Here is a 25,578-nt window from a genome sequence, read left to right on the forward strand (position 1 = left end):
ACTGGCCAACCAGACTATGCCGCTGTTTATACTCCACATGACGCTCCACACACTCCTCTACCATACCCTTCTATTCCCTTCTTTTTCCCTGGTGTGTATATTTAGCTTTCTCTTAAATGTATCACACACTTTTTTTTAGTAAATTATGCAAAACATGAACATAACATACAATCATTGTTTCGCCCACAAAATATAGTAAAGTCACTTTACAGTATATCCTGTGAAGCACTTTGAGACGCTTCGAAGACATGATAAAGCGCTATATCAAGTGCAAGGATTATTATTATTGTTGTGAACAGTGTTCCGATTACATTATGTCAATCTTCTCAATCTTTTTGATACCATAGACCCGCTCAATTTTCTAAAGAAATTGTTGATATCCATTGCCCATGCGGTTAGCATACACCAGTGCTGTTGCTCAGACTACTCATTGCTACATGTGACTGTTAAGAGTGTTCTGATGTGAACTTACGGTAATTGCTACTTGTGTGCATTACTATGGAGAACAGATTATTCTGCTTCCGCTGATTACATTAAGTGTGACTGATTCTATCATGTAACTGTAGTTTCTGTGAGATCGTTGCTGCATCCTTAAAATGGCAATTAATAAAACAAATTGTTTTGTATCATCCAAAGGACAGCACTTCCAACACTGCAACACAACTCCAGCACTGCATTGGAGTGTCAGTTTAGACAATGTGATTCCAAGTTCCAACGTGGGATTTGGACCCACAACCTTCTGACTCGGAGGCGAAAGTGCTACCGCTGCATCAGGCTGACACACAAACTAGTCACTGAGCCCTTTCCCTTTGGAGTGATGAGTTATCAGGAGCTTACTGTAATTTGTTGACAAGCTTTTTACCAGGAGAAAACAGTTATGATTCATGTGATAATTGCATTGGAGGAAAGGGAACCATAAACTGTTTCCGTGTTGGCTCCCACTTTCTGGAACTCCATCCCAAATTCCCTTCGACTCACCCATTCCCTCACCTCCTTCAAGGTTTACCTCAAGAACTTCCTCTTTTGGCCAGCTTTTTCCTCCCGATCTCCACCCTCAGCCTGGGTACATACCCTGGACCGTTCAATACCTTGGGACGTCATCCTGATATGAAACGTGCTATAAAAATGTCAAATTGTATTGAAACAAGGAAGCTTTTTTTTAAAAAGCACCTTCCGAGTCGTAAGTTTACTGCCGATGTCACTTTCTTCACAAAGTGTCATTGGGGCTTTCTGTGCATATCTTGTTGAAAGTGATGTCGGGAGTGAGTGACAACTTGGCAGCTGGCCTTTTTTTTAAATTTAGAAGCAAGCCAGTCAGTGCCGGAAACCGGTGTACCCCAGGTCCACAGTATATACGTGCAGAGTTAGACTTGTGCTTACCCTTATTTGGTCATCCTATCGTTTTTGTCCATTGCATTGTGATCTATCTATGCTAAATGTGTGCAAAGTGCATGCAAGTTAAGTGACCAGGTTGCATATTCCTCTCCAAGCATACTCAAAACTGCCCTAACAAGTATCCAGTGTAGAATGTCACTAGATCAGCTTGTTCATGATTTATTTACCAAGATTTACAAATGTAGTGGTACTCATTCCAAAACTTGGGTGTGTGAGTAGGTTTCTTTATTAGTAACTCAGAGCATGACAAGCCATTAATCATAACAGCTAGTAGACTGTAACATGACCTTTTTTGACTTTTTTTCTCGTCTTTCCTTTGCTTTGTGTTGGGTGGTGATTGGGGGCGGCAAGAGTGGGAAAGAATTACTGGGGCAAGTCCATCTCCTGCCCCTTCTTGCTGCTATTTTTATAGCATCCCAGCACTTTTTTTCTACATACAATTTACATTTATATAGAACCTTTCATGTCAAGAGGATTTCTCAAAACGCTTTACAGTGCCGGATAAGCATTCGAGCTGTGGGTGGAAGCTGAGAGGGTTGGGGTGTGGAAGGGCAGCAAAATGCACAGTCAAAGAGGTATATTTTCGCCCACAAATGCACACTGTCACGACACTTTACAGTATATCCTGTGAAGCGCTTTGAGACATCTCAACAACATGATAAGGCGCTATATCAAATACAAGGATTATTATTTTATTTTGAGATATGCCATATAATAATAATCCTTGCATTTGATATAGCGTCTTATCATGTCTTCGAGACATCTCAAAGCACTTCACAGAATATACTGTAAAGTGAATTGACTGCATATTTTGTGGACGAAATGAGGCACCCAGTTGCGCACAACAGTGTCCCACAAACAGTCATGGATTGAGCGACCAAATTATGTTTTGTTTTTGAAGGGATTATTACCTCCGGAAAAGCGATCCGCCAATTGACTAACAACCAAGTTCCTATTTAGTGCTAGGTAAACAGACACATGTAGAGTAAGGAAACTTGCCCAACATTTCGCCCTGCCGGGAATCGAACCCAGGTCCTCTCGCTTGCGAAGTGAGTGTTCTAACCACTAAGCTACAGGACTCCACGCCTTGAAAGAGGAGAGAGGGATTGATTTTTCTAATCTGCTAAATTGGTTTTTAAATCAAATCAATTTATAGTTGTTAATGTAATGCATTCTTAGAGGTTGCTACTAGATTTTCCAAGAAATTGGGGTTCATATCTTGAACTCAAATTAACTGAAGTGTCAAGTTACTCTTTCTATTATTTTTGCTTCAGTACAATGCGCTGTCCTAATTTTAATGATGAATCGTCTTTGGGAGGAACTGGACCTAAACAATGATCATCAAGCAAAGCAATATGTGAATATTGTATCTTGGCACAGGAAATTCACTTTAATGAAAGTGGTACAAGATTTAACTTTCTGTTCATCCCTACCCTTTTCTGAAAGAATAATGGCAGCTATCCATAACAAGATAAAATTTAGTGTGGGTGTGCTTTTGCAGGGTATCGAGTACAATTCATCCCCTTAGCACATGATCTTATAGGTAGCATCCCAAACTGAAGCAACTTCCCCTTAGAGGAATACTGTCTAGGAAAAAAGATGAGCAAAAGCAGTTTATTTCTTTAAAAAAAAATTTATGTGGAAGCTGAGAACATCTTTGGTAAGGTTTTTTCAAATGTGCATGGATGAAAGGATGTTTGAAGTCCATTGAAAAATGAGAGTAGGAAGCTGTAATTGGAGGATTTAGAAATAGTAGAGGTGTTTTATCCCCTTTCCCGACAACTGTTAACTCTTCTTTCTGTTGGGGCATGGTTTAACACTTGCTCTTTATATATTTTATCCAACTGCCCATTGCCTATATATTTGAATCATGATATAATAATCCTTACATTTGATATAGTGGTTTATCACATCTTCAAGACGTCTCCAAGTGCTTCACAGAATGTACTGTGAATTGACTGTATACTTTGTGGGCAAAATGCGGCAGCCAATTGCATGTAGCAGTGTTCCACAAACATTCGGGATGTCCAAATTATTTTTTAAAAATTTTTTTGAAGTTGCTTATTGCCCCTGCAATCCACCAATCGACTAACAACCAGCTTCCTTTTTACTGCTAGTAAACAGAGGCGTGTCGAACAAGGTAACTTGTCTAATGTTTTGCCCTGCCCGGGAATCAAACCCAGGTCCTTTCGCTTGCGAGGCAAGTGCTCTAACCAGTAAGCTACAGAGCTACACCATGATGATCCCCAGTTAGAGATGAGAAGGCAGGAGCGACTTCATAAACTAGGGTTCTTCCGAAAATTTCTGAAACTGTAAAGCTGGTTGTGTATATCCAAGTAGATTTTTTATCTTTGAAACTGCAGATTGATATAATCCAATCACTTTCTAGATGATAGACATGGTAACTGAGGTTAGATGAGATGAATAGGTTAATAAACAAAACTGCTAGAATGCTTAATTTCTGTGTTATGTTTGCAGGTGGATTGTAGATATGGAAGGAGCTCCTGGCACACTATATGAAGGGGAAAAATTTCAGCTACTCTTCAAGTTCAGCGGTCGTTACCCTTTTGATTCACCTCAGGTAAAGTTTGCACCCAGAGCCTGGTGATCACAGTATCTGCAAGGTTTTATTTGCATAACAGAAAGTTGGTCAAAGTTGATGTAAAGTTTATAAACTGGGTCACAATGAGTGCAAGTGGTTAGCTGATTATTTTTTATGATAAATTCATGGAGGTTATGGATGGTAGAATTAAGAAGGTTGGCAAAGAGTGCATTTGAGAAGTCTAGCTGGGTGTTAACATGAATGAATGGGGATTTCAGTGGCATTTGATACAAGAAGCGGGCAGTGGCAGATAATGTGGAGAAGATGAAAAAAGCAGTCTTGGTCAGGGACCAAATCTGGTGATGGTAGGAGAGCTGAGGATTGAATTGAATGCCAAAGCATCACACTTGTTTGATGGGTTTGAGAAAGGTTGAGGAGATCTTGAAGCAAGGAGACATTGCCAGGAACCGAGGAGACTCGTTTCTGTCTTGTCCTTGTTAAGCTGCAAGAAATTGCAGCTTATCCAGGCTTTGATGGTTGATTGGTGGACAGGACATCATTGAACCTGGAATCAGAGTGGAAAATCAGATGGTAGCGTGAATGCATTAACCCAATGTGATGTTATTCATGACTTGCCATAATCCAGTTTTCTGATGATCCTTACAATTCAGTATTGCTCAGATAACCATTCTCAACAACTACCACCATTTGAATAGCTAAATAATTATATAGATTAAAATGCAATATCTAAAATCGCCATCTAGTGAATAAACCATGTTGTTACAGCGCTAGCTTGAAGAGAACAGAGTTGGTCTTGGTGTCTGCCATAGAGTCATAGGATTTTTTAAACACAGGGACCATTTGGCCCATTACCTTTTTCAATACATTGAGCCTCGTTATAATGTGGTGGTTATGGGTCCATATAATCCCAACCTATCTTGTAATGAGGCTGAGATGGTAGACGACCAGTCAGCAATACTTCACCTTATGCTCGATGAACTGGTGACTGTTTTATAAACTTTCTAATAAGTTAGTGACTTTGACTACTGGACTTATTTTATAGTAGTGAAAAATTGGCTCAAATGAATATCCTTGCTTATTGTTTGATTAAAAACACTCCCTCTCCTCCTCCTCCCTCCCCCCCCCCCCCCCCCCCCCCCACCCACTGCAATAGCCCATAGTCAGATTTAGACCTGATTTAAATTGAGTTTCTTTGGCTCAACTATTACATTTCTGAGTCAGTTACTGAAAAGGGCATTGTGTGTACAATATGTAGATTGTCTTGATCCTCTACAGATACTATGACAGGAGAATGTAACCTCTGGAATACACTAAGCTATGACTGGTGATGCAGCACATTTCTTGCTTGGAATAATGTATGTCATGTCCTTAAAGCTGATTGGTTCCTGCAAGTTGCTTTATTTGATTGGTGATCACTCAACACTGTATCTGGAAATTATAGAAAATACTTGAGATGCCAAATCATCCAGCAGATTTTGACACTTCAAAATTGAATTTTTTGTAGCCTATAGTTAGTTTTGAAATTAGTTTTGTTTTCCCCTTCCTCCCCGTACGCTGCTGTTTGACGTTTTGAATAATAGTAACACCCACAACTGCCAAAGTGCCATTCTTGGATTCCTGCTAAGCCTGCTGTTTTCCAACTTGGAGTGGGGTTTCAGGCATTGCTTTACAGGATATTGATTTAGGTAAGTAGTCATGCTGTAAGCAGCAGTGACAGTTACACTTGCAGGATATACAATTTAGATTTATCTTGTGACTTTCACTTTGGGAAGAAGTCTCAAAACGCTTTATACATGCTTGTTTGGCAGCCAAACTGTTGGGATGGAATGGGAAAGATGACTGAAAGTACAGTCAAAGGGGGAAGATTAAGGCAGACGTTAACAGCAGCTATCCTCTTTTGGAGGGGTGTGGAGGAGGTAAGTGGGGTCGCCTTGAAACTGACCTGCCTCCAGGGTGACAATAATAATAATCCTTGCATTTGATAGCGTCTTCACGTTGTTGAGATGTCTCAAAAGTGCTTCATGGAATATATTGTGGAGTCCTGTAGCTCAGTGGTTAGAGCACTCGCTTTGCAAGTGAATTGACTGTCATTTGAGGGCGAACCGGGCAGCCAATTGCGCACAGCAATGTCCCACAAACAGTCGTAGATTGAAAATGACCAATTATTATTGTTTTTTCTTTGAGGGATTATTATTGGCGTGTGGAGTAAGGCTGCCCGGTTCGCCCTACCTGCCTGGAATTCACTCAGGTTCTCGTAAAGCGCTTTCGGAGTGCTCTAACCACTGAGCTACATCAAAATGCTTATGAATTATTATTGTAAAATGGATTGACTGTATTTTGTGGGTGAAACCCTCTGAAAGCAATCCACCAATCAACTAATAACTGAGTTCCTATTTACTGCTAGGTAAACAACAACAACACAATTACATTTGTAAAGCGCCTTTAACATCTGGAGGACGTCCCAAGGCGCTGAACAGTTAGGGATCAGGACCTGAGCTTGGGGGCCAGGGTTGGGATGAGGGAGGACAGAGGGGGTAGGAAGTGTGTGGAGTAAGGAAACTTGCCTAAGGTTTCACCCCACCCAGGAATTGAACCTTGGTCCTCTTGCTTGCAAAGTGACCGTGCTAACCACTACCTATGGGACATGTTTGGCAACGGAATGTCAGAATTGAGCCAACCCTCGCATGTCCACAGTACATCAGGCGCCACTGCTGATGATAGCCCAGTAAGCCTAGTTCATTGGCAGGCCTTGGAAAGGCAGACTAGCCACTGGGGGCAGGGACTCTTCGCATGCAACCCGTTGGTTTGCAGGGTTAACAGGAACTAACAGATAAAGTGGTCCTAGCTGGATACCCAGTGGGAAAGCTTGCCAGAGGGTACTTTCAATGGCAAGTAATGCAGTTTTAACTGGTCAGACTCCAGCAGTACCCCATGCACACTCTGTGGTCCTCAAGCTTTGGCTCTAGCCAACCTGTGCCTAAGAATCTCTGGAATTAGGTACAAAGTCCCAACCCCCTCTCAAAAGTGGCGTACTTCAAGGAGGCATTGGGAGCCCTGGTCATAGACAGAATTGGAATAAGTTGTTTTGTTGCTTTCTTCTCCTTGGTACCCACTAATAATTTCAGAGTAGAAATACCTTGTGATTGCATCAGCCCAGAGGGAACTAATTGAAATTCACAATCATTTATAGACATTATAGTTGCACCCTGATCTGTCACCTAATTTGTGGGTGGGGGGGAATGTTGGAGTTGGTACATTGCCATTTAATTAGAAAATGAAAGATCTGCTGGTTAGCAGATCTGCTGATAATAATCCCTCAAGAAAAAGAATAATAAGTTGATCACTTCAATCCATGACTGTTTGTGGGACACTGCTGTGCGCAATTGGCTGCCGCGTTTTGCCCACAAAAAATACAGTCAATTCACTTTACAGTATAATTCATTTTGTGGAGTCCTGTGGCTCAGTGGTTAGAGCACTCGCTTTGCAAGTGAGAGACCTGAGTTCAATTCCAGGCAGGGCGAAACCTTACTCCACACGCCTAATAATAATCCCTCCAAGAAAACAAAACAATAATAAATTGGTCATTCTCAATTCATATGACTGTTTGTGGGACATTGCTGTGCGCAATTGGCTGCCACGTTCGCCCACAAATATACAGTCAATTCACTTTACAATGTGTTCTGTGAAGCGCTTTGGGACGTCCTCCCGACGTGAAAAGCGCTATATCAAATGCAAGGATTATTATTATTATATTCTGTGAAACCCTTTGAGACATCTAGAAGACGTGAAAAGCTCTATATCAAATGCAAGGATTATTATTAGTCATGAGTTTTAGTGCTGGCCTCGATTGCCCCAATCCCTGCTCTTAATTCCAATTTTGTAATCCAATGAGTTCAGTTTCTTCCATAATGACGGTAATGGGCTGTAAGGTGCTAGTTACATTTGTGTTATAGCTACATAAACACTGATTCTTGTTTCCCTTATTTTTAGGTTATGTTCACTGGTGATAATGTTCCTGTTCATCCTCACGTTTACAGCAATGGACACATCTGTTTATCCATCCTGACAGAAGACTGGTCTCCAGCTCTTTCTGTGCAATCAGTCTGTCTTAGCATCATCAGCATGCTTTCCAGTTGCAAAGAAAAGGTAATCCATGATTAGATTTAAAGCTGCAATTGACCAAATAATGTTGCTCTTCACTGACCTGATTTCTTTTAACAAAAGGAAACTTGGGAGGCGAAAGAGAGAAATTCCTCTCGAGATTTTATATGAACATGAATTTGTGTGATGCACTAGAAAAGCAATTTGAAAAATATTGCAGAAAATAAAACTAGGTACTGCCACGAGAACCAAACCTGTTTTCAAAGCCTTTCTCTTGGTTAGGGAGAGAAAACAGTGAGTTACTGTATACTGTATACTGAGTTACTGTACTGTATACTTTCTAGCTGTGATTGGTTTAAAGTGGTTTAGGCAAAGGCTATGGCATTATGAATAACTATCCCTAAAAGAACCGTGAATTAATGAAAAGGAAACCACAAAGGCCTTATTTATTTCTGCAAGTATTTGTAGCACCTTCTGATTCAATTAAACGATTTAAAAAGTATGTTAACCATCAAATGGAATTAACCTTCAGCAGCAGATGTGGTGACCAGCTTGTAGTGTAGAATGTTCAGTTAGGGAAACTGCAAGTATCTGAGAATGTCTTAACAAATAGCATGAAGAATTCATGCTTAGAATCACCTGTTTACTTCAAACAAATTCTTACCAATTCTCTGGGCTCCCAAAGCCGCACAGCTGTTCTGTGAAAGAGCTCAAGACACTTGCTCCAGGAATCTGTAGTTTCAATAAAAAGTGACCTAAAATTGGGAGGAAGTGGTCTCCACTCCACTGAAGCACTTGGATAGATTTGGAAGTGCTGAACCAGCACTCATCACTTTGAGACAACAAGCACACTTTTATTACTTAGGAACAATTTAGCATGATGGTTTAATGTGAATCTATGAAATATAGTTAAAAGGGAAAAAATCTAGAGAGAGTACAATTGTTTTCCCACTGTTTTTTGAAAACATTAGCCTGAGGATAATTGTCATTTGATGTCAATGTTCGTACTGGTGTGGAGATCTTTGAATCTGGTTTCCCTCACTACTTGTCTGCTTCTGCAATGTCATTGAGTTCCAATGTGTGCTGTAATTGATCCATAGGAAAGGAGAGGGATAATGACCTCAAACTGAATGAAAGCTAATGTGGAACTACAGAAATTGTGAAACTCATACATTTGGGGTTCAGATTTTCAAGTGTCTCGCTCTGCTTAGGTCATTATTCTTTTATATAACAGGGAATCTAAAATACACTTTTTGATTCTACTTACCTTTTTTTAAAAAAAGCACTTTCTCGAGCATCAGTTTATTCTGATGTTTTTTTTTGCTGAACAACAATCATCTGAAATTTCATTTCCACTGGGCCAAAATAGATTTCAATGTGCAAAAAAGCTACTGCAGTTTTGAATCTTGTATATAAAAAAAGTCATGTCCCCTGAACATTGCTACATGTAATGATAACAGCAGCATTTATATCGCTCCCTTCACTCGGGGTAGCGTCCCGCAGAGCTTGACAGTGGCTGAGTCTGACCCCAAGCCAGGGTAAGAAGGAGGTGGACAAGCAAATCAGATATGTAGGGGGGTGCGAGAGCATGAAGGGATTTGATAACGAGTGAGAGGATCTTAAAATTGATCCGTCCAGTGATTGGGAGCCATTGGAGCCAAGCAAGGACCTGTGTGATGGGGGTGCAGAGTTTTATGCGGGTGAGAATCCAGACAGCGGAGTTCTGAATTAGTTGAATTTTGTGTATGTTGGAGCTGGGGAGACCAGTGAGGAGGACATTGGAATAGTCCAGCCAGGGAGTGAAGAAGGCGTGGACGAGTGTTTTGGTTGCTTTTGCTGTGAGGTACGACGGAGGCGGGCAATGTGATGGAGGTCGAAAAAAGTGGTGCTAGTCAAGGAATGGATGTGGGATAAAAAGGAAAGCTGGGGATCAAACCCGATGCCTAAGTTGCACATGGTTTCGGTGAGTCTGAGGGAGAGCCCAGGGAGGTTGAGGAGTTCAGACCCACAGGAGAGAAGATGTTGACGCAAACCACATGGCATTTAATTGATTTGAACTTGGGGTCCGGTTTGAGCTGTAGAAGCTCCCTCCCCTCTCTCTGGGATTCTAGCCCGCAGTCCCTCGACCTCCTCCTCCCCCATTTTCTTCCCACCTCAAAAACCCACCTTTGATTGTGCTTTAAGCCACCCTTTTCCCTGCCCCAACTCCCAGTTCAGGCTCCCATTTAGATATGTGAAGCCCTTTCTGAGTGTGTCAGATACCTGGCTGGCTGGCCCCCCAAAATTCCTGAAGATTGATTGTCTACCTTGATTTGCCAAGTCTATGTTTGAATGTGACAAGCATGCTCATAATGGTGCCAATCCATTTATATCGCAGGTTACAGGAATTTACTGACTGAAGGGAATTCTCCATCAGTGGTGGTCAGCCTCTATGGTCAGCCAAAAAAAAGTCTTGATTGAATGAGTATTTCTTGATTTATCCATAAATCAAGAAATATTCAATCAAGGAAAAACTGAAAACACACTACCAAGCGAACATGGGCTTACCTAGACCTGTGCGAATGATCAGGGTGATGCTCGACGGCCTGGCAATGTGGACCATTTCCTGGCTGCACTTTACTTCTGTAAAGTAAAGAATGATAATTTAACAAATTACAACACAAAAACTGCAGTTTGCATTTGCTTCATTATTATACGTGTGCTAAATTTAGCTATAAAAGGAATTTTATTGGGCACTCAACCGAGCTGCATTCCGTTCTTTATTGCCAGCAGGTATCAGTGATTGTTCTGTTCCTCACTGACCTCCTTAATAGCAAAAGACTAGATACAATTGACATCGTTTAGTAAGCAATTTCTAACAGGACTGAGATTAGCCAATCTCATTTAGTGTTTTCTGAATATGATTAAGTCCATGGTTTATCTAAAGTATTATTTTGCAATTTGAAACTAAATTTCGTTCCCAAATGTCACATTGACGGTTTAAATAACTTCCTTTTAGATTTGTTCTAATCGTTCGAGTTTAGTAGATTTGGACTTGAGATTTTTGTTTTCATGGATGGGCTCTCCGCCTCACCGAGCCAGTATGGAACCTTGGTGTCTTTCTTCGATCCTCAACTGTCCTTTAAACCCTACATGGCGAAAATTAATATTGTCTAATTCATTTCTTTGCCAGAGGCAATTGGGTGAGGTCCACATTACACAAGTATTTGAAACGTCAGTGCACCTAGTGAAAAGGCAAATTGAAGTAGACTTATCAAATACTACTTCATAGATGTTTAGCTTTACTTTTTGTAGCAAGCTTCTTAGGCTTGTATTAGTCATAATGTTGGCAAAAATACCTATTTTAAAATTGTGTCACAGGATCTTTTAATATTCTCCTGAATACCTTGTCTGAAGGACCATACCTCCACCAATGCAGTGCTTCCCTAGTATTGCATTGAACTGCTTCAGGTGTACTTTGCGTAGTTGAAAACTATAGAATGAATCTAGTTAACTGCCCCTTTTTTGTAATTTTTTTTATAAACTCCTTGCAGAATCTCAGGGAGTGCAGAAATGCTTCTTAGTGTCTTTCTTAAAATTGTACTTCATAATCCTGAATCTGTAACTTTTTGTCTTGCTGACTTGGATTAACTCAAAGTATTGCTTTGGGTTTATTTTTCCATCACATTTATTATCTTAAAAATTCCCCTCTTAGATATCTTCTTGTCATGGTAAAAGAGCTCAAGCTTATTATATGCTGTTATTCCTCATAGTTCACCCCTCTAAATGCTGGGAATCATTCTTGTTCTCTCCACTGCCTTCTAGGGCATTAACAGTCTCCCATTATCGTGGTGATTGGAACTGTATGTACGAATTGTAATGCAGACCTAAGGGCAGGATATCAATGATTCTCTTCAATATAATGATGTCAGGCTGAAACTTGCACCTCAGTAAACATGAGGATTTTGAAGGAACATTGATAAAATTTCCACCCTGCAAAGCTTGTAACTTGTGCTGGAAGCTGTAAAAGCAAATCTACAAGATTTCTGTACTGCAAACATTTGATGACACTGACATTTTCATTTTTGAAGCACTGCTGAAACAATTTCTATTGTTACTCTCCACCAGGATCAGTAACCATTTTATTGCTTTACTATTGTACTGCTAGGCTTTTTATGGTTTGGATCAATAAGTATTGAATGTTATCTACCTCCACTTTGAGCCATGCATCAGGTTGTTAAGAGTGTTTTTTTTAATTCTCTTAATACAGAAAGTGCTTTGGTAAGTATTTACATCCAGTTAAACCTGAGTTCCAGTTGTAATTGGAACAATGACTTGTTCACCTTGTCAATCTTACTAAATTAGTTTTGAAGTTTATGGTTGAAGGTTGCAAGGTTTCATTCATTTTAGAATTCTTCCTTGTTAACTAATACGAATAATGTATTTTTAAAAATCTGCTTCAATAAATCCGTATCCAGTCTGGCCCAGTTGGGAGCACTTTTTCCTCAGAGTCAAGATCCACTGGAACTCGTATAGTCTAAGATGATATTCCAATGCAGTGCTGAGTATGTGCTGTTTTGTTGGAGGTGCCATCCTTCTTATGAGACATTAAACCAACACCCCATCTGCCTGTTCAGGTGGGTATTCCCATGGTATTTGAAAATAGAAGGGAATTTCTGCCGATGTCCTGACCAATAACCCCTAAAATTGGTCATTCACTTTATGGCTGTGGGGCATTACTGTGCACAAACTGGCTGCCATATTCATTGATAAAACATACAGTAATTGCACTTCACAGTATTTCCTGTAAAGTGCTTTGGGACGTCCTCCTGACATGAAAGGCACTGTACCAAATATAAGTGTTATTATATCCAAAAGTCATAATCCTCTTTCTTATGAGATGTAATACAGTATTTATGTATATAAAAAGCAAGCAATGTCACTCCAATTCTGAGGAATAAGCTATCTTATCATATAACAGATTGTAATAATAGATGCATTCCAGTGACTTTTTTTCCTATATTACAGAGGCGGCCTCCTGATAATTCATTTTATGTAAGGACGTGTAATAAGAATCCAAAGAAAACAAAATGGTGGTACCATGGTAAGTGTGGGAACTTGAAGAGTTGACTGTATTGTTCCAGAAATACTGGTGAATTTCCATCAAAGATCAAAACCATAATTTATTTTTCAGAAAATTTTAGGTGCAAAATTCAATTGTCTTCTGTTGATCATATATAAAACGAACTGGAATATTCAGTTGTATTATTAAATCTTTGAACGAATACAAATAATGCTGTTTGAAACTCACAATGAGTAGAATCGCCGGCAAGAGAAGTCGTTGTACTTTACAGTAAATCCTGTGAAGTGCTTTGTGATGTTCCTCCAAACATGAAAGACACAATATCAGATACAAGCATTATTTTTATTTTCTCGGTGGTATCAAGAATGCCATTTAGGTATTTTACTTTATTTTGACCTGACACATTGTTGGGAGCAGGGAGGAGGATAGCATTATTCTGCAGGTTAACAGATATCTAAAATGGAGAAACTATTGCATTTCTCAAATTCACATCGCTTAATAACCACAAAAGTCTCCCTTCTTTCTTCAACCCTCACCTGCTCAAAAAAAAAAAGATGGTGCAGTGGGAAAGAACACTGGAATATGAATTCCTTATCCCACAGTTGAATATAGATTCTGACCTAAAACTGCTGGCATTCCAATTTCAGCAGCTTTGTTTTGTTGACCATGAAGGAAAAAAACTAGCCAGGGAGTAGCAGAGAAAAACTCTGGAAGCAGGTGACTTGCCCCTTCTCTTAAAGAGCACATTGCCTGGCATAGACACAGCAGACAAAATGGAGGTTAAAAAAACATGGGAGCAATGTGCACAAAGGAATATTCAGTATGACAGTGTACAATAATTAATATCAATTAACTTGTTAATCTACTGCAAGATCTTGTGATGCCATTTAGACATTCTTCTTTATTTCAGACACCCTTCATTATACCACTGGGTTTCGGCGCCGTTGGGAAGAAAATGTGAAAGTAACAAAGGGCAACTTACCTTTAAAACTGATCTAATGATGTTGGACACTCACATACACTGTAAACACACCACCATCCTTTGTTTTAGTTTACATTGCCAGGAAAACTTATATATCTGCCTTGTGCTAGAATTTTTCCTGTGATTGGGATAGTTTTCTTGGTTTGTACTTCAGGATCGTTCATCACTTTTCTTGGTTGATCCCACATATTTATAAAGATGCACATGTAAATGTGATTTTTAGTCATATTTCTCATGTACTGGTTCAGTAACAGTTATTAGGATCTTCGAGTTTTAGATTTGAACTATATTTGGAACCAACCATAGCACGTTTTATGATATCATTCTATACTGACAAACACTGCGTCCATTGCAATCCAGTCTGGAGCATCACTGACTCCCGTGATTGATCTCTTCTGGTTAACTTCTTACAAACGTTTCTGTCCACTTTTGTGTGATTTGGCAAGTTAAAAGACTGGCACTGATCATGTGCAAAATCTTAACCTCGACTGGTTGCCAATGTGCACTGTAGAGTGGCACAGTTGGCTTGAGCGGATCCTGCTCTATTGAAGCTTTGAACAAATCATCCGACCGTGTTAGGTTGGTGTGGGGGGGGGAGCAGGAGCCAAAACTGCTTCATTATCAGGACATCAGAAGAATTCTATGCACTTGATGCAGCAAAGGACCAAGCAGAAAGGTACATTAACGCAATTCAGCACTGAATCGGATACTGCCTCATTGGATTCAGATTGAGAATGATTGACTTCCCTTTTTTGCCACAGTTCTAGACAATCTTTCTTCACTATTTGGCAAAATCTGAGTACAGCTGTTGATTAAAAAGAGAAGGGCAATTTGCACATCAGTTGTGTTTGCAGTTGTACAGGTGTGAGTTGGACCATCTGAAGCACCTTCAGTGGGCTTTCTCTTTGCTTACGATCATTGATCTCTGACTGTGACTTTGTGTGGTAATGTAGGAACCTAACCTTGCCTAGCACCCTGATTCTGCTCTATCTCCGTTGCACTATTGGGCCTCGCGCTTTCAGCAACTATGCCCTGAAACTCTGGAATATTCTCTCCCCTTTTTCAAGTCCCGCCTGAAAACCTTCCTTTTCGACCATGCTTACAGTCACCTTCCCCACCGACTCAGAGTCAGGCACCGCCACTGTTAAGTGCTCAGAAATGCTACCCTGCATGCAAGGCGTTATCATAGATACAGCACAAAAAGAGGCCATTCGGCCCATCAAGTCTGTGCCGGCTCTTTGAGAAGAGCAATGTAATGTCAATCCCACTCCCCAGCCCTTTCCCCATAACCCTGCAAACCCATCCTCCTCAAATACCCGTCCACCGCGTTTTTAAAAGTCCTCGACCATCCTTTCAGGCAATGCGTTCCAGATTTGAACAACTCGCTGCGTGAAAAAATTTCTTCTCACCTCCCCTCTGCTTCTTTTAGATACTATTTTGAATCTGTGACCTCGAGTCACCGACACACCCACCAGTGGAAACAGCTATATAATTGCAAGTTGTTGTTGTACCTAAGTGACTAGACTTTTTGATGCAGTTAGGCTTCAATCTGAAAATCCAAACGAATGAGAAGAAAACTACCATCAGATACGGTTTCTTAGAGTATTTCCCAGCTTTAGGCTCTGATTAGTGCTGTCAAAGCTTTTTGAAGGACCTGTCCATAAGCAAAGAATCCCCTGTTTTCACTCTTTCTCCAATTATGTAGCATTATTGCTGAAGTTAAGTTCGGAGATTTCTTGCTAAAAGATATAGGAAGATGAAATAACTTTCTTGCTTAAAGCAGCTGGAAAATGCTTCCAATACCATTTTACCAAAAGGCTCGGGAAGAAGAGTTCCATTCCTGAATGTTCAATCAGTATCGGTACAGCTGAGTAGACTAAGATGATAACAATTACACAGGTTATTAGCGCAGGGTTCATGAAATTTGCTGACCACTGTAGACCTAAAGGACATTATTTTTTACAATAATAATAAAAAATGCTCTCTTTGAAGTAGTGTCTCATCAAGTCACCAAGATATCTCAAAGTGCTTTACTGGATATACTGCAAAGTAATGTTGCTGTGTGTATTTTGAGGGCTCATTTGCCATTTGGGCTAATTGTTGCAGTATCCTGAGATTTAATTTCCAGGATCACATTTAATACTCACCTTTGCTCTTTCCATTATTGCAGCTCTTCTGACATTGCTGTGCTTGCATGACTATCCTTATTTATACCTATTTGCTGAACTCTCTGTCGAGAGGTTCGGATAATTACCAATGGGTGTTCAACATGTTCTGTTCGTAAATATTTATTAACAATGGAATATTTGATAGATTCAGAGCAGGATAGTACATTTATAAGTGCCTTCTTTTGGACATCTCTGAAGTCTTCCTGCTCCCCACCACTTCCTTATTCCTTCAAGCACCAGTGTCTCCTAAAACTAGGTGACTAATCTCTGCTGAACACTAACATTGTTTGATGGCAAAATTCATCTTTATATTTTAGTTGGCGATACTGTCCATGCAATCTCTCCAACTGAACCTGGTTGAGTAATGGTATTTGTTGAACAAACTCACCAAACTAAAACCTATATCATGATGATATAATGATTCCACTCACGATGGTTTCTCTGTACTTTGTTCCTATTGGGGACGAAACCCAGTATTTTATGGAGGGTGCCCTGTCAGTTAACTATGAAGACTGCACAAGGTAGGTAGTCTTTTGCAGTAATCTTGTTTTTTCTTCTCTCCATTGATATAATTGGAAGGTGTTAATTTTTTATATCCTCTTGAATCCAGCATCTTGGGATGTCATCCCAATGTGAAATATGCTATATGAATGCAATTTGTTTTTGTTTTGATTGAATTTCTGCCTTGTAATCCACTTGCATGCATTGCTTACCAATGTATTTTTGTCTTACAACCTGAATATGAAATGATAATAATCCTGATTTGGTCCTTTCCTGGAGTTTATAAAGGGGGTATAGAGAATTACTTTGCAAGGGATGCTTTGAATTAGCCTACCTTCAACTGTTGTCGCCAACAGTTTACATGATCATGACATTGAAAACGTAATTGTCTTCCTATGAATCTGAAATGCTAATTTCTTGACTTGCTATTTACCTTGGTGTATAAACTGCACTTCTGTGCAGATTTGATGCCCTCTAAATTTAAAGTTAAATTCTTGGACCACAATTCTCAGGATAAATTGGTGTATTCAGTTGTGGGAAATTGCTATTTGCAAGATGCCTGCCAATTTTGCTTACAGGTGGTCACTACAATTGAAGCACTTTACAGGGAATTGATTTGATGTTTTATCAAAATATACGACTTGTCACTCCCATTTTCAGACATCTTAATCCTATGGATTTTACAAGGATCCGTTTGCACAATTTCACTAAACCTAATGAGGAAATTCAGTTTTAAACTGATGCATTTATAAAACCTAGTTGAGCCATATTAAACTTGTCCCTTCAAAAAAAAACACTCGTAATTTTAATCAATCCAGGTTAGAACTACTCTTGGCAAAATCAAATATTTAAAGTGATGCAACTACAGAGGCTATTAATTATACAGACTAGGAGCTGGGGAAGGGAGGATGGACTTACTCGAGGATAAATCTGTTGGATAAATAGACAACCTTCAAAAGCATCTTGTGACACATTCGTAGCAACCAAATTAAAGGCACCCCATTATAAGGAGGGTTCACTTAGGCTAGGCTCTGTGGACCTGCAATTGGCTTCAGGGTACAGACCACCACACTCCACTGCCCTAAAAAGGCCAACGTCTGGGTTGTCAGTTTGCCATTAATGCCTATTCCTAGATGCATGATGCTTGCAAAATGTGCAATTGATGTAACTTTGAAATGACAAATCAAAAGGCAGCCATTTGTCAGATGGGGCGTTGATAAGCTACTACACAGAGCAAAACATGTACAAACTGAGGCCATTGGCGACCTGAAGTTGGCAGTTCATTCATGTTTGTTAAATCCAGGCTTGAGACATTTGACCCAGAGAACTGTTATAATAATAATAATCCTTGCATTTGATATAGCGCTTTTCACGTCTTCTAGACATCCCAAAGCGCTCCACAGAATATGCTGTAAAGTGAATTGACTGTATATTTGTGGGTGAACGCGGCGGCCAATTGCGCACAGCAATGTCCTACAAACAGTCGTAGATTGAAAATGAACAATTTATTATTGTTTTTGGTTTTGGAGGGATTATTATTAGGTGTGTGGAGTAAGGAAACTTGCCCAAGGTTTCGCCCTGCCTGGAATTGAACTCAGGTCTCTCACTTGCAAAGCGAGTGCTCTAACCACTGAACTACAGGACTGAACATACCTAAGTGCAGTGGGAAAATATGAAATAAAAATACTCTGGAATGCATCAACAGGAAATTGAAAAGGAAAATGAAGCACAAAAACGATGGTGGAGCTTGGGACACACATGGAGTTACTGATTCATTGTTGACAAATCTTGCAATTTAACCCCTATTTTATCCCAACACAGTAATTACTGACTTGGATCTGTTCTCTGTTTCCACAGATGATACATGTTGATGCTTCAGATTCTTGATTCTAGTAGAGGAAAAAATACTACTGAGTCCAAAAGCACTTTGAACAGTCAATCTTTGAACTTTGAACTTTAATGGAGAATGGCCTGCAGGCACTGAAGACTACTTCCTATACTGCATTTCTACTAGTGTACATCTGGGCGCATGCTGATAGCTGGTTAAGTCCTTGCAATTGGCCCAATTTGGTTTATTAGCCAGTATTAATGCAGCATTTAGGAATATGTTGTAGTTTCACCTAGATAACCATCTTTTATTATTTGTTTACTGTGAGGATATACCTTGTGAGAAGGTTTGAAGCCCTCCTATGTTGTGCAATAAATAAACATTGATGCATGCGTGGAGATTTAAAAAACGGAAATCTATGTGCAATAATAGCAAAGGGATCCATTTTTAATCAACATTCTCAAATTTATTGTACTAAATTTAGTGCGCTATGGTAATATGGCAGGGTATGAAAAAGCTTATGGCATATTTTTGCCATGCCCTTCACAGCAACAAATTGCGTTTAATGAAGCATTCCAAAAATAAAGGAAAATTTAGAATATTAATTGCCTCATTAGAAAAGGTGTTCAATTAATTTTAGTTAAGTTGAACCAAATGGCCTTTAGAATGACTTTTGTGTATTTGCCAGGGTCATTGACTAGCCTTCAGTGTGGGCCCTTTAGTATCCCTTTCTCTCCCCAAAATGCAGTTTTAAACTGGAACACAAACCATAATGTATTGCTTCCCATTAACTTTTGTTTTTCCAATGTCACTTTTTTGTTGTCATACTTGAAGAAGCTTCTAATATGAAATATATTTTGAATGAAAGGCTGTTTCGTCATATTGTTTTGTAAATTATTTTCATTTCACCTGTAGATGGTATCTTGTCTTTAATTCTTTACTATATAAAAAGCCTGATACATTTTGAAGGATACAGTGATGTTCTGACATTTTTTATTACTTAAGTGTTTAACATAAAATGTGTTATGGGTTATTAGCTTCTCTTTATAATGTAAAGCATAGAGGTAGTCTTTGTATTACCACTATTTATGAATGAAATTAAATGCCATAAGTTGCAATTTGAAAAGAACTGACTGTTAAAATACGGGACTGAGGCTTATTTACAAACTAACAGAAAATTATGATAAATGCACAACAGGTCAATCAGTGTCAGAATGTGTGGCTTTCTAATAGTCAGATTTAAAATATTAACCTTTTCTTTCCATGCTGATTGATCTGCTGTGAGTTTGTGAGATTTTCTGGTTTTATTTTAATTTCAACTTTCCAGCATTTGCATTTTTTTCTTCTACTTATTGATAATCTGTCTCTATATGGCATATATTCCTAGCAGCAGAATTTAGGGCTAGAAGCTAGATGGAAACATTTTCAGGGCACAACCTTTTAAAACCTCCAAAGATATTATTTGAATTTGAACACACGGTTGGTGAACTTCTTGCAAAAGAGTGCTGATCTGTATAGGAATTTAACACTGAATATCCTAAGCAGTTTTCCAAATTACTTTTTTTGTTTGTGACCCTTACACAACCTCTTTGTAAATGTTGAGAACCTGTAAATAACTATGTATTTATTCAGAGTATGCTCTGAATAAACCAAAAGCATTGAGAAGGCTATTATTAATGATGTAGAGGCAATTGTAGACTTCAAACGGTTAAATACTATGAACATGCTTTCCCCTTTAAAGTATACAAAATAGTGATCATCTTACTATTTATTTTCAAAAGATATTGAAGGATGAATTAAACAAAAACAGGTTATCTTTAACTAAGCTTCTTTTAAAAAAAATGGATTAGCAACTCTCCTTGACTTTGCTATGGTTGGTTGTTATTCACTAATTATTATTATGCACAGCACTCAAATTGCTTTGTCGGGATGTAGCCTTTAGCAGTTCTGTGCGCTGTGATAATTTTGAGCAGCATTTTGTAAATTCTGACCTGCACTCTTTTTATTTTCCACTGCTTTACTTCAATCTCCAGTGCCTAAATGCTACATGGATTTACAGTTAGCCATATTACAGACAAAACTCTGTTTTTTGGAATATCAAGAATTACACCCATTGATTGAAACTTCAGGTTCAATTGCATGCAAACAGTCTACTGACTGTCATCAGGATTGTTCAATTATTACATAGTAAGCTAAAACTAGGATTAAAAATGCAGAGAGTTTGAATATCAACAACCAAGCACTGTGAGACCCTTTTTCAGACGAGCATGGATTTTTTTTGTACAAAGATTATGACTCATTAATGCTTCTATTTTCCCATCCATCGTTTGAATATAGGCTCCACAATGCACAACATTCTAGGAAAATTTTCATTTTTCTGTAAATACCATTTTTTTTAAAAAGCAAAATAATGTGAAATCATTGCCTGAGCAGATCAGCAGTATCCCAGTGTCCAATTTGAGGTGGAATTCCTGCAGGATCATTTCTTTTAACTAGATTTACTTTTATTTCTTAATTTTTTTTAAAAAAAGAAAAAAGACAATAAATTGTAATGACTAGCTAATTGACTTGATGTGACCCGAATGTAGTTTGTGTTCAACTCCTCAAAACCTTATACTTGTAAAAGATTTGCTTTCAGCAATTGCCATTTTTCAATTAATTTATCAATTTTCAATGTCATAGGCAGTTGGATTAATATTTTTGTTGTCTGTGATTAATTTGCCACTGTGATGAGTCAAACTTGTACATTGCTTAGTCACACATATGTAATTTCTTTTGAGTGTTGCACTATTGGAAAATATAGAGATTAATTAGATAAACAGTAAAAGCAAATCTTAGTTTTATACAATAGGACACTTAAATGTACACATTTTATTTCTTAATAATTGACAGTACACTTTTAGAAAATATTCTCTGAGTATCATTCAAGCTTTCTTTTTACAGCTGTAGTGAGGACTCCACATATGGGAATTTCTTGCTCTGCTGTGAGGTAAATTTTCGTTGTGAGATGTTCCTCCGGTTTTAAATATTGTAGAAATGTTGCAGTTCTTCAGTGGATTTTGATCCATTCCATTTAGATCTTTCTTAACTGTGCTAAGGCAGAATTCTATGGTCTGCCCTCTGCTCAACAAGATACCTATTAAGAATTTGTATCCTGAGTTTTGCATCAAGTAATTGATTTAAGTACGTGAGTTAAGAAATTCTTTGATTAAATACTGAACATTGTGCATTTACAGTGTAATTGGTAGTCCGAGACTACCTCTAAATCGCCCAATGCTAACCAGCTTGTGAAGATATGGATGTGGTACTTTCATCTGGTACAAAAAGCCTAACCCTCTGGAAGCTTGGTGCAGATTTTGATGTAATTTGTGTATGTATATCGCACGGTGCTGAAAGCAAGACCTATATGTGTGAAGTTGTGCATAGGTCTGTTTGGGTTTAGGCAGTAACAGAATGTATGAGATTGAGATTGTTTCAACCAAATGTATTCCTACAACGAGAGTCAATCTATTTTAAGCAGTACATTGTACTTCCCTGCTGTGTCTGACCTTGCTTCTCTCACTGTTTCTACCCAAGTACGGTTTATTAGTCCTTTATTCGATGCCCTCTTCATCCACTATCAACCTGTTCTTTTACAATGTATGGTGTTTTCCCCAAGGATGCTATTTTTAGGTAAAATAAACTCCTGAGATTTCCTCACCCCCATGACTTGGGGGTAAATGTACTTTGTTGTGGTGTTGAGCCATGCAGACCAGAAAAGTAACATATTTCATCTGTGGTGAGTTTGCTGATATGAGTTGGGAGGTGGTGGTGGGTCTGCTACAATTCTCTGAGCTAAGAAGGGAAAGCTCATAGCACCAGCCTCAGCTGTCACATCCCAAGTGGATGAACAACCCACCAGTATTCGCTCTTGATTAGGAGTCACTGGCTGCAATAGATGAAGAGGAAAGCTGGCCTGCCCTCAGACATGAAAGAAAGAACTTGCATTTTTATAGTGCCTTATCAAGTCAATATTTCAATGCTTTCCAAGTAATTGCTGGCAGGTGTTGTGTTTGCGTTTACCACCAAAGGTAACTATTTTGCACCAGTAAGAGATGAATGACCAATCAATTTGGAAGATTTGGACCAGGATGCTGGGACAAACCTCATTCTCATTTTGATTTGTCATGAGATTCTATAATCCACTCAAACAATCTTTTCAACGTCTCACCCAAAAGATGCAGCACCAAGAATGCAGGGACCCCTCTGCTCAGCCTAGACTATAAGCTAATTTTATTACTACGCGTTTCTTTTACCACCATCCTCCCACCCCCACCTGCCCGGCCATAATATGAACTGTGCCAGGCTCCTATAAGGACTAGAACCTATTTACCAGTAGCATGACTGAACTTTCCCACATCAAAAGTATTTCCTTTAAAGATTAATGACAATTTGCAATTGGAATCTCCAAATATATCCCTTAAACCGCTCATGCTTCCTTCCTATCAATATGAATCTTGTAATCAAATTTAGGAAGTTGAATAAAAGTAGATAGGCACTATATAAATGTAAGCTGTATAATTTATGTAATGAACAGGCTTAAAGATAGCAGTGGGTGACATTAAAGACTCAAAGCATTGTTATGGTTGTCTACTCTGAATCCCTCTATCAAATTACAACCTTTAATTCCCACCTAGTTCCTGATATCTGATATTTCTGTTTTAGACTTCTTGGTTTGTACAGGTTTATGATGTCATTTCTGTGAATGTGGTATTTGCTGCTTATGCTCAGTGGGAACAAGATGTGGTGATGGACAGTCATGGGAATCACTTCTGTGAACATGTTCTATATTAATAAATTGCCTGTATATTTTATAATCTTCCGATTACCTACAGAAGGTGACATTTCATACTTTTGATTGTGTTTTTTCTTTTCTCCCCTTTTCCCACAAAATTAATTTCATTCTTATGCAAAAAAATGACATTCAACATAGTTGTTTAAAATAATAAAAATTAACATAAAAATCTTGTCTGGTTTTCATTTGTTTCTTAAATTAAAGGTGAAAACTGTAATGCAAACGGTAATAGGGAAGTGCTTGTGTCTTGAAAATTCTGTGAAATTGATCTGACCCTGACTATTTCCTGATCTGTTCAATTACATAAGTATAAATTATTGAAATTTTCCTGATTCTTATCCACAGTTTAGCAATCCCTGCTGGAAAGTATTTGTGGACAACAGCATGCTGAAATTTTTTTTAAAAAAATTGTGGGAATAATTGTTTAGAAATTAAGTCTCAATTTAAGAATCAACGAAAATTCTGCATGATCTTTAACTTAGGACTGTATTGAGGCTACGAAATGTTGGACTTCAGCAAGATCGAGCTATGATGTGATGTTCCTCTGTTGAACAGCTTATGCACTCAGGGCCCAAGTCATACATGGATAAAAATGTGACTCTTGAGCGATATCAGAGTGCTGATGGTCGCAGGGAACACACAGCAAGTCAAGCAGCACCTGATGAAAGGTCATTGACCTTAAACGTTAACTTGCTTTACTCTCTCCATAGATGCTGCCTGACCTGCTGCGTGTCCCCAGTGATTTCTATTTCAGATTTCCAGCATCTGCAGTATTTTGCCTTTGATTTAGAGTACTGATGGTGTCTGACTTCAGGGTTATTGAGTTAGTGAGTTGGCCAGTTGCGCACATGCTCAATGAACAAGGTCCACAGTGCACCCATGCTGTAAGTGAACTCTTACTGTAATGAAACTGCAGTCGTTATAATGCGGCTGCACTGTAGCAGCGGCACAGACAAAATATATATTTTTAAATTAACCCAAATAAAATCTCCCAATTTGAGAAACCACAAGAGAAGAAAAATATAAATAAGTTCCAATATCTCATTGGTTCTAAATAAAGTGAAGTAGAGATGCTGCTTTTTAAACTTTTCCTCTTTCGGACTCGGTTTCGTTGACCACTGATTCGTTGACCACCGAATCTTTTTTTTCTCCAACTGTTGTAGTGCATGATTGCTGCCACTTGGCGGTGCGCTTTGAATGGTATTGAAATAGTTACGATTATGACCAGAGATCTGTGTCATTCTGAATATACACTGATTAAATATAAGGCTTTGTACGTGTTTGCCTACAACACATTACAGTCACAACACTTTACACTATATCCTGCAAAGCACTTAGAGATGTTCTGTCCAGCAAATCCCGTCTTAAAAATCCATGTTTGATCAATTTCAGCAATCGCATATCTAACTTACTCCCAGCTTGGGTTCCCATTCAATCATTGTAAAGTGCTTTAGAATGTTCTCCTTATGTAAAATTATTGTTGACTTCTCCGCTGCTTTTGATGCTTTAGACCATTCCATCCTCCTCGACCGTTTCTTTTCCCTCTGAGGGACTGCACACTCCTGGTTCCAATCCTACTTGACCCATCACCTCCACTTCATCTTCACCAAAGGTTTTCCTCCCACCCTCACATAGTCACTATTGCCTCCCTCCTTTTCCTCATCTACATGCTTTGTCTTAGTGATACAATCCACAGACATGGTTATTTTCGTTCTGTTTGCAATCCAGATTTACTGATGTTCTGTCTGCCTGCCTATCAGGCATGAAGGTCTAAATGAGCTCCAACTTTCTGCAGTTCAACAGGGACAACACTGAAGCCATCATCCTATAATCTTGTCTCCTCACTTCCAACTCTAATCTCGTTGGACTATCCCTAAAACCCATCAAACAAGTGGAAAACTTAGCAGTTTGATCCTCAACTGCCCTTCTTACATTTGGTCCCTGACCAAGACTACTTTCCTTTGCCTCTGCCATATTGCTCACCTCTGCTCCAACCTCACTGCAAATTTTGCCGAAACCCTCATCCGTTTCGCCCACAAATATGTGGTCAATTCACTTTACAGCATATTTTGTGAAGCGCTTTGAGACATCTAGACTAAGTGAAAAGCGCTATATCAAATGCAAGGATTATTATTATTATGATT

General features: G+C 38.9%; 1 protein-coding gene across 4 annotated transcripts in view; it reads left to right on the top strand.

Annotated features, from left to right (window-relative positions):
* ube2wb (ubiquitin conjugating enzyme E2 Wb) overlaps positions 1-19,571 on the top strand; it is a 30,852-nt gene extending 11,281 nt beyond the window's left edge. For 2 of the 4 annotated variants that reach the window (XM_042331849.1, XM_042331850.1), the window contains exons 3-7: positions 3,874-3,976; positions 7,949-8,104; positions 13,067-13,142; positions 14,032-14,084; positions 18,630-19,571. In XM_042331849.1, coding sequence (XP_042187783.1) covers positions 3,874-3,976; positions 7,949-8,104; positions 13,067-13,142; positions 14,032-14,084; positions 18,630-18,659 — 418 coding nt within the window. In that variant the 3' untranslated portion in view covers positions 18,660-19,571. Of the gene's footprint in view, positions 1-3,873; positions 3,977-7,948; positions 8,105-12,516; positions 12,590-13,066; positions 13,143-14,031; positions 14,085-18,629 lie in introns of those variants that run through there. The other 2 variants (XM_042331851.1, XM_042331852.1) reach the window with 2 other exon arrangements.
* Positions 19,572-25,578: the final 6,007 nt, after the last annotated feature.

The sequence above is a fragment of the Callorhinchus milii genome, unplaced genomic scaffold, assembly GCF_018977255.1.
Source record: "Callorhinchus milii isolate IMCB2004 unplaced genomic scaffold, IMCB_Cmil_1.0 Scaffold2, whole genome shotgun sequence".
Lineage (NCBI taxonomy): Eukaryota > Metazoa > Chordata > Chondrichthyes > Chimaeriformes > Callorhinchidae > Callorhinchus > Callorhinchus milii.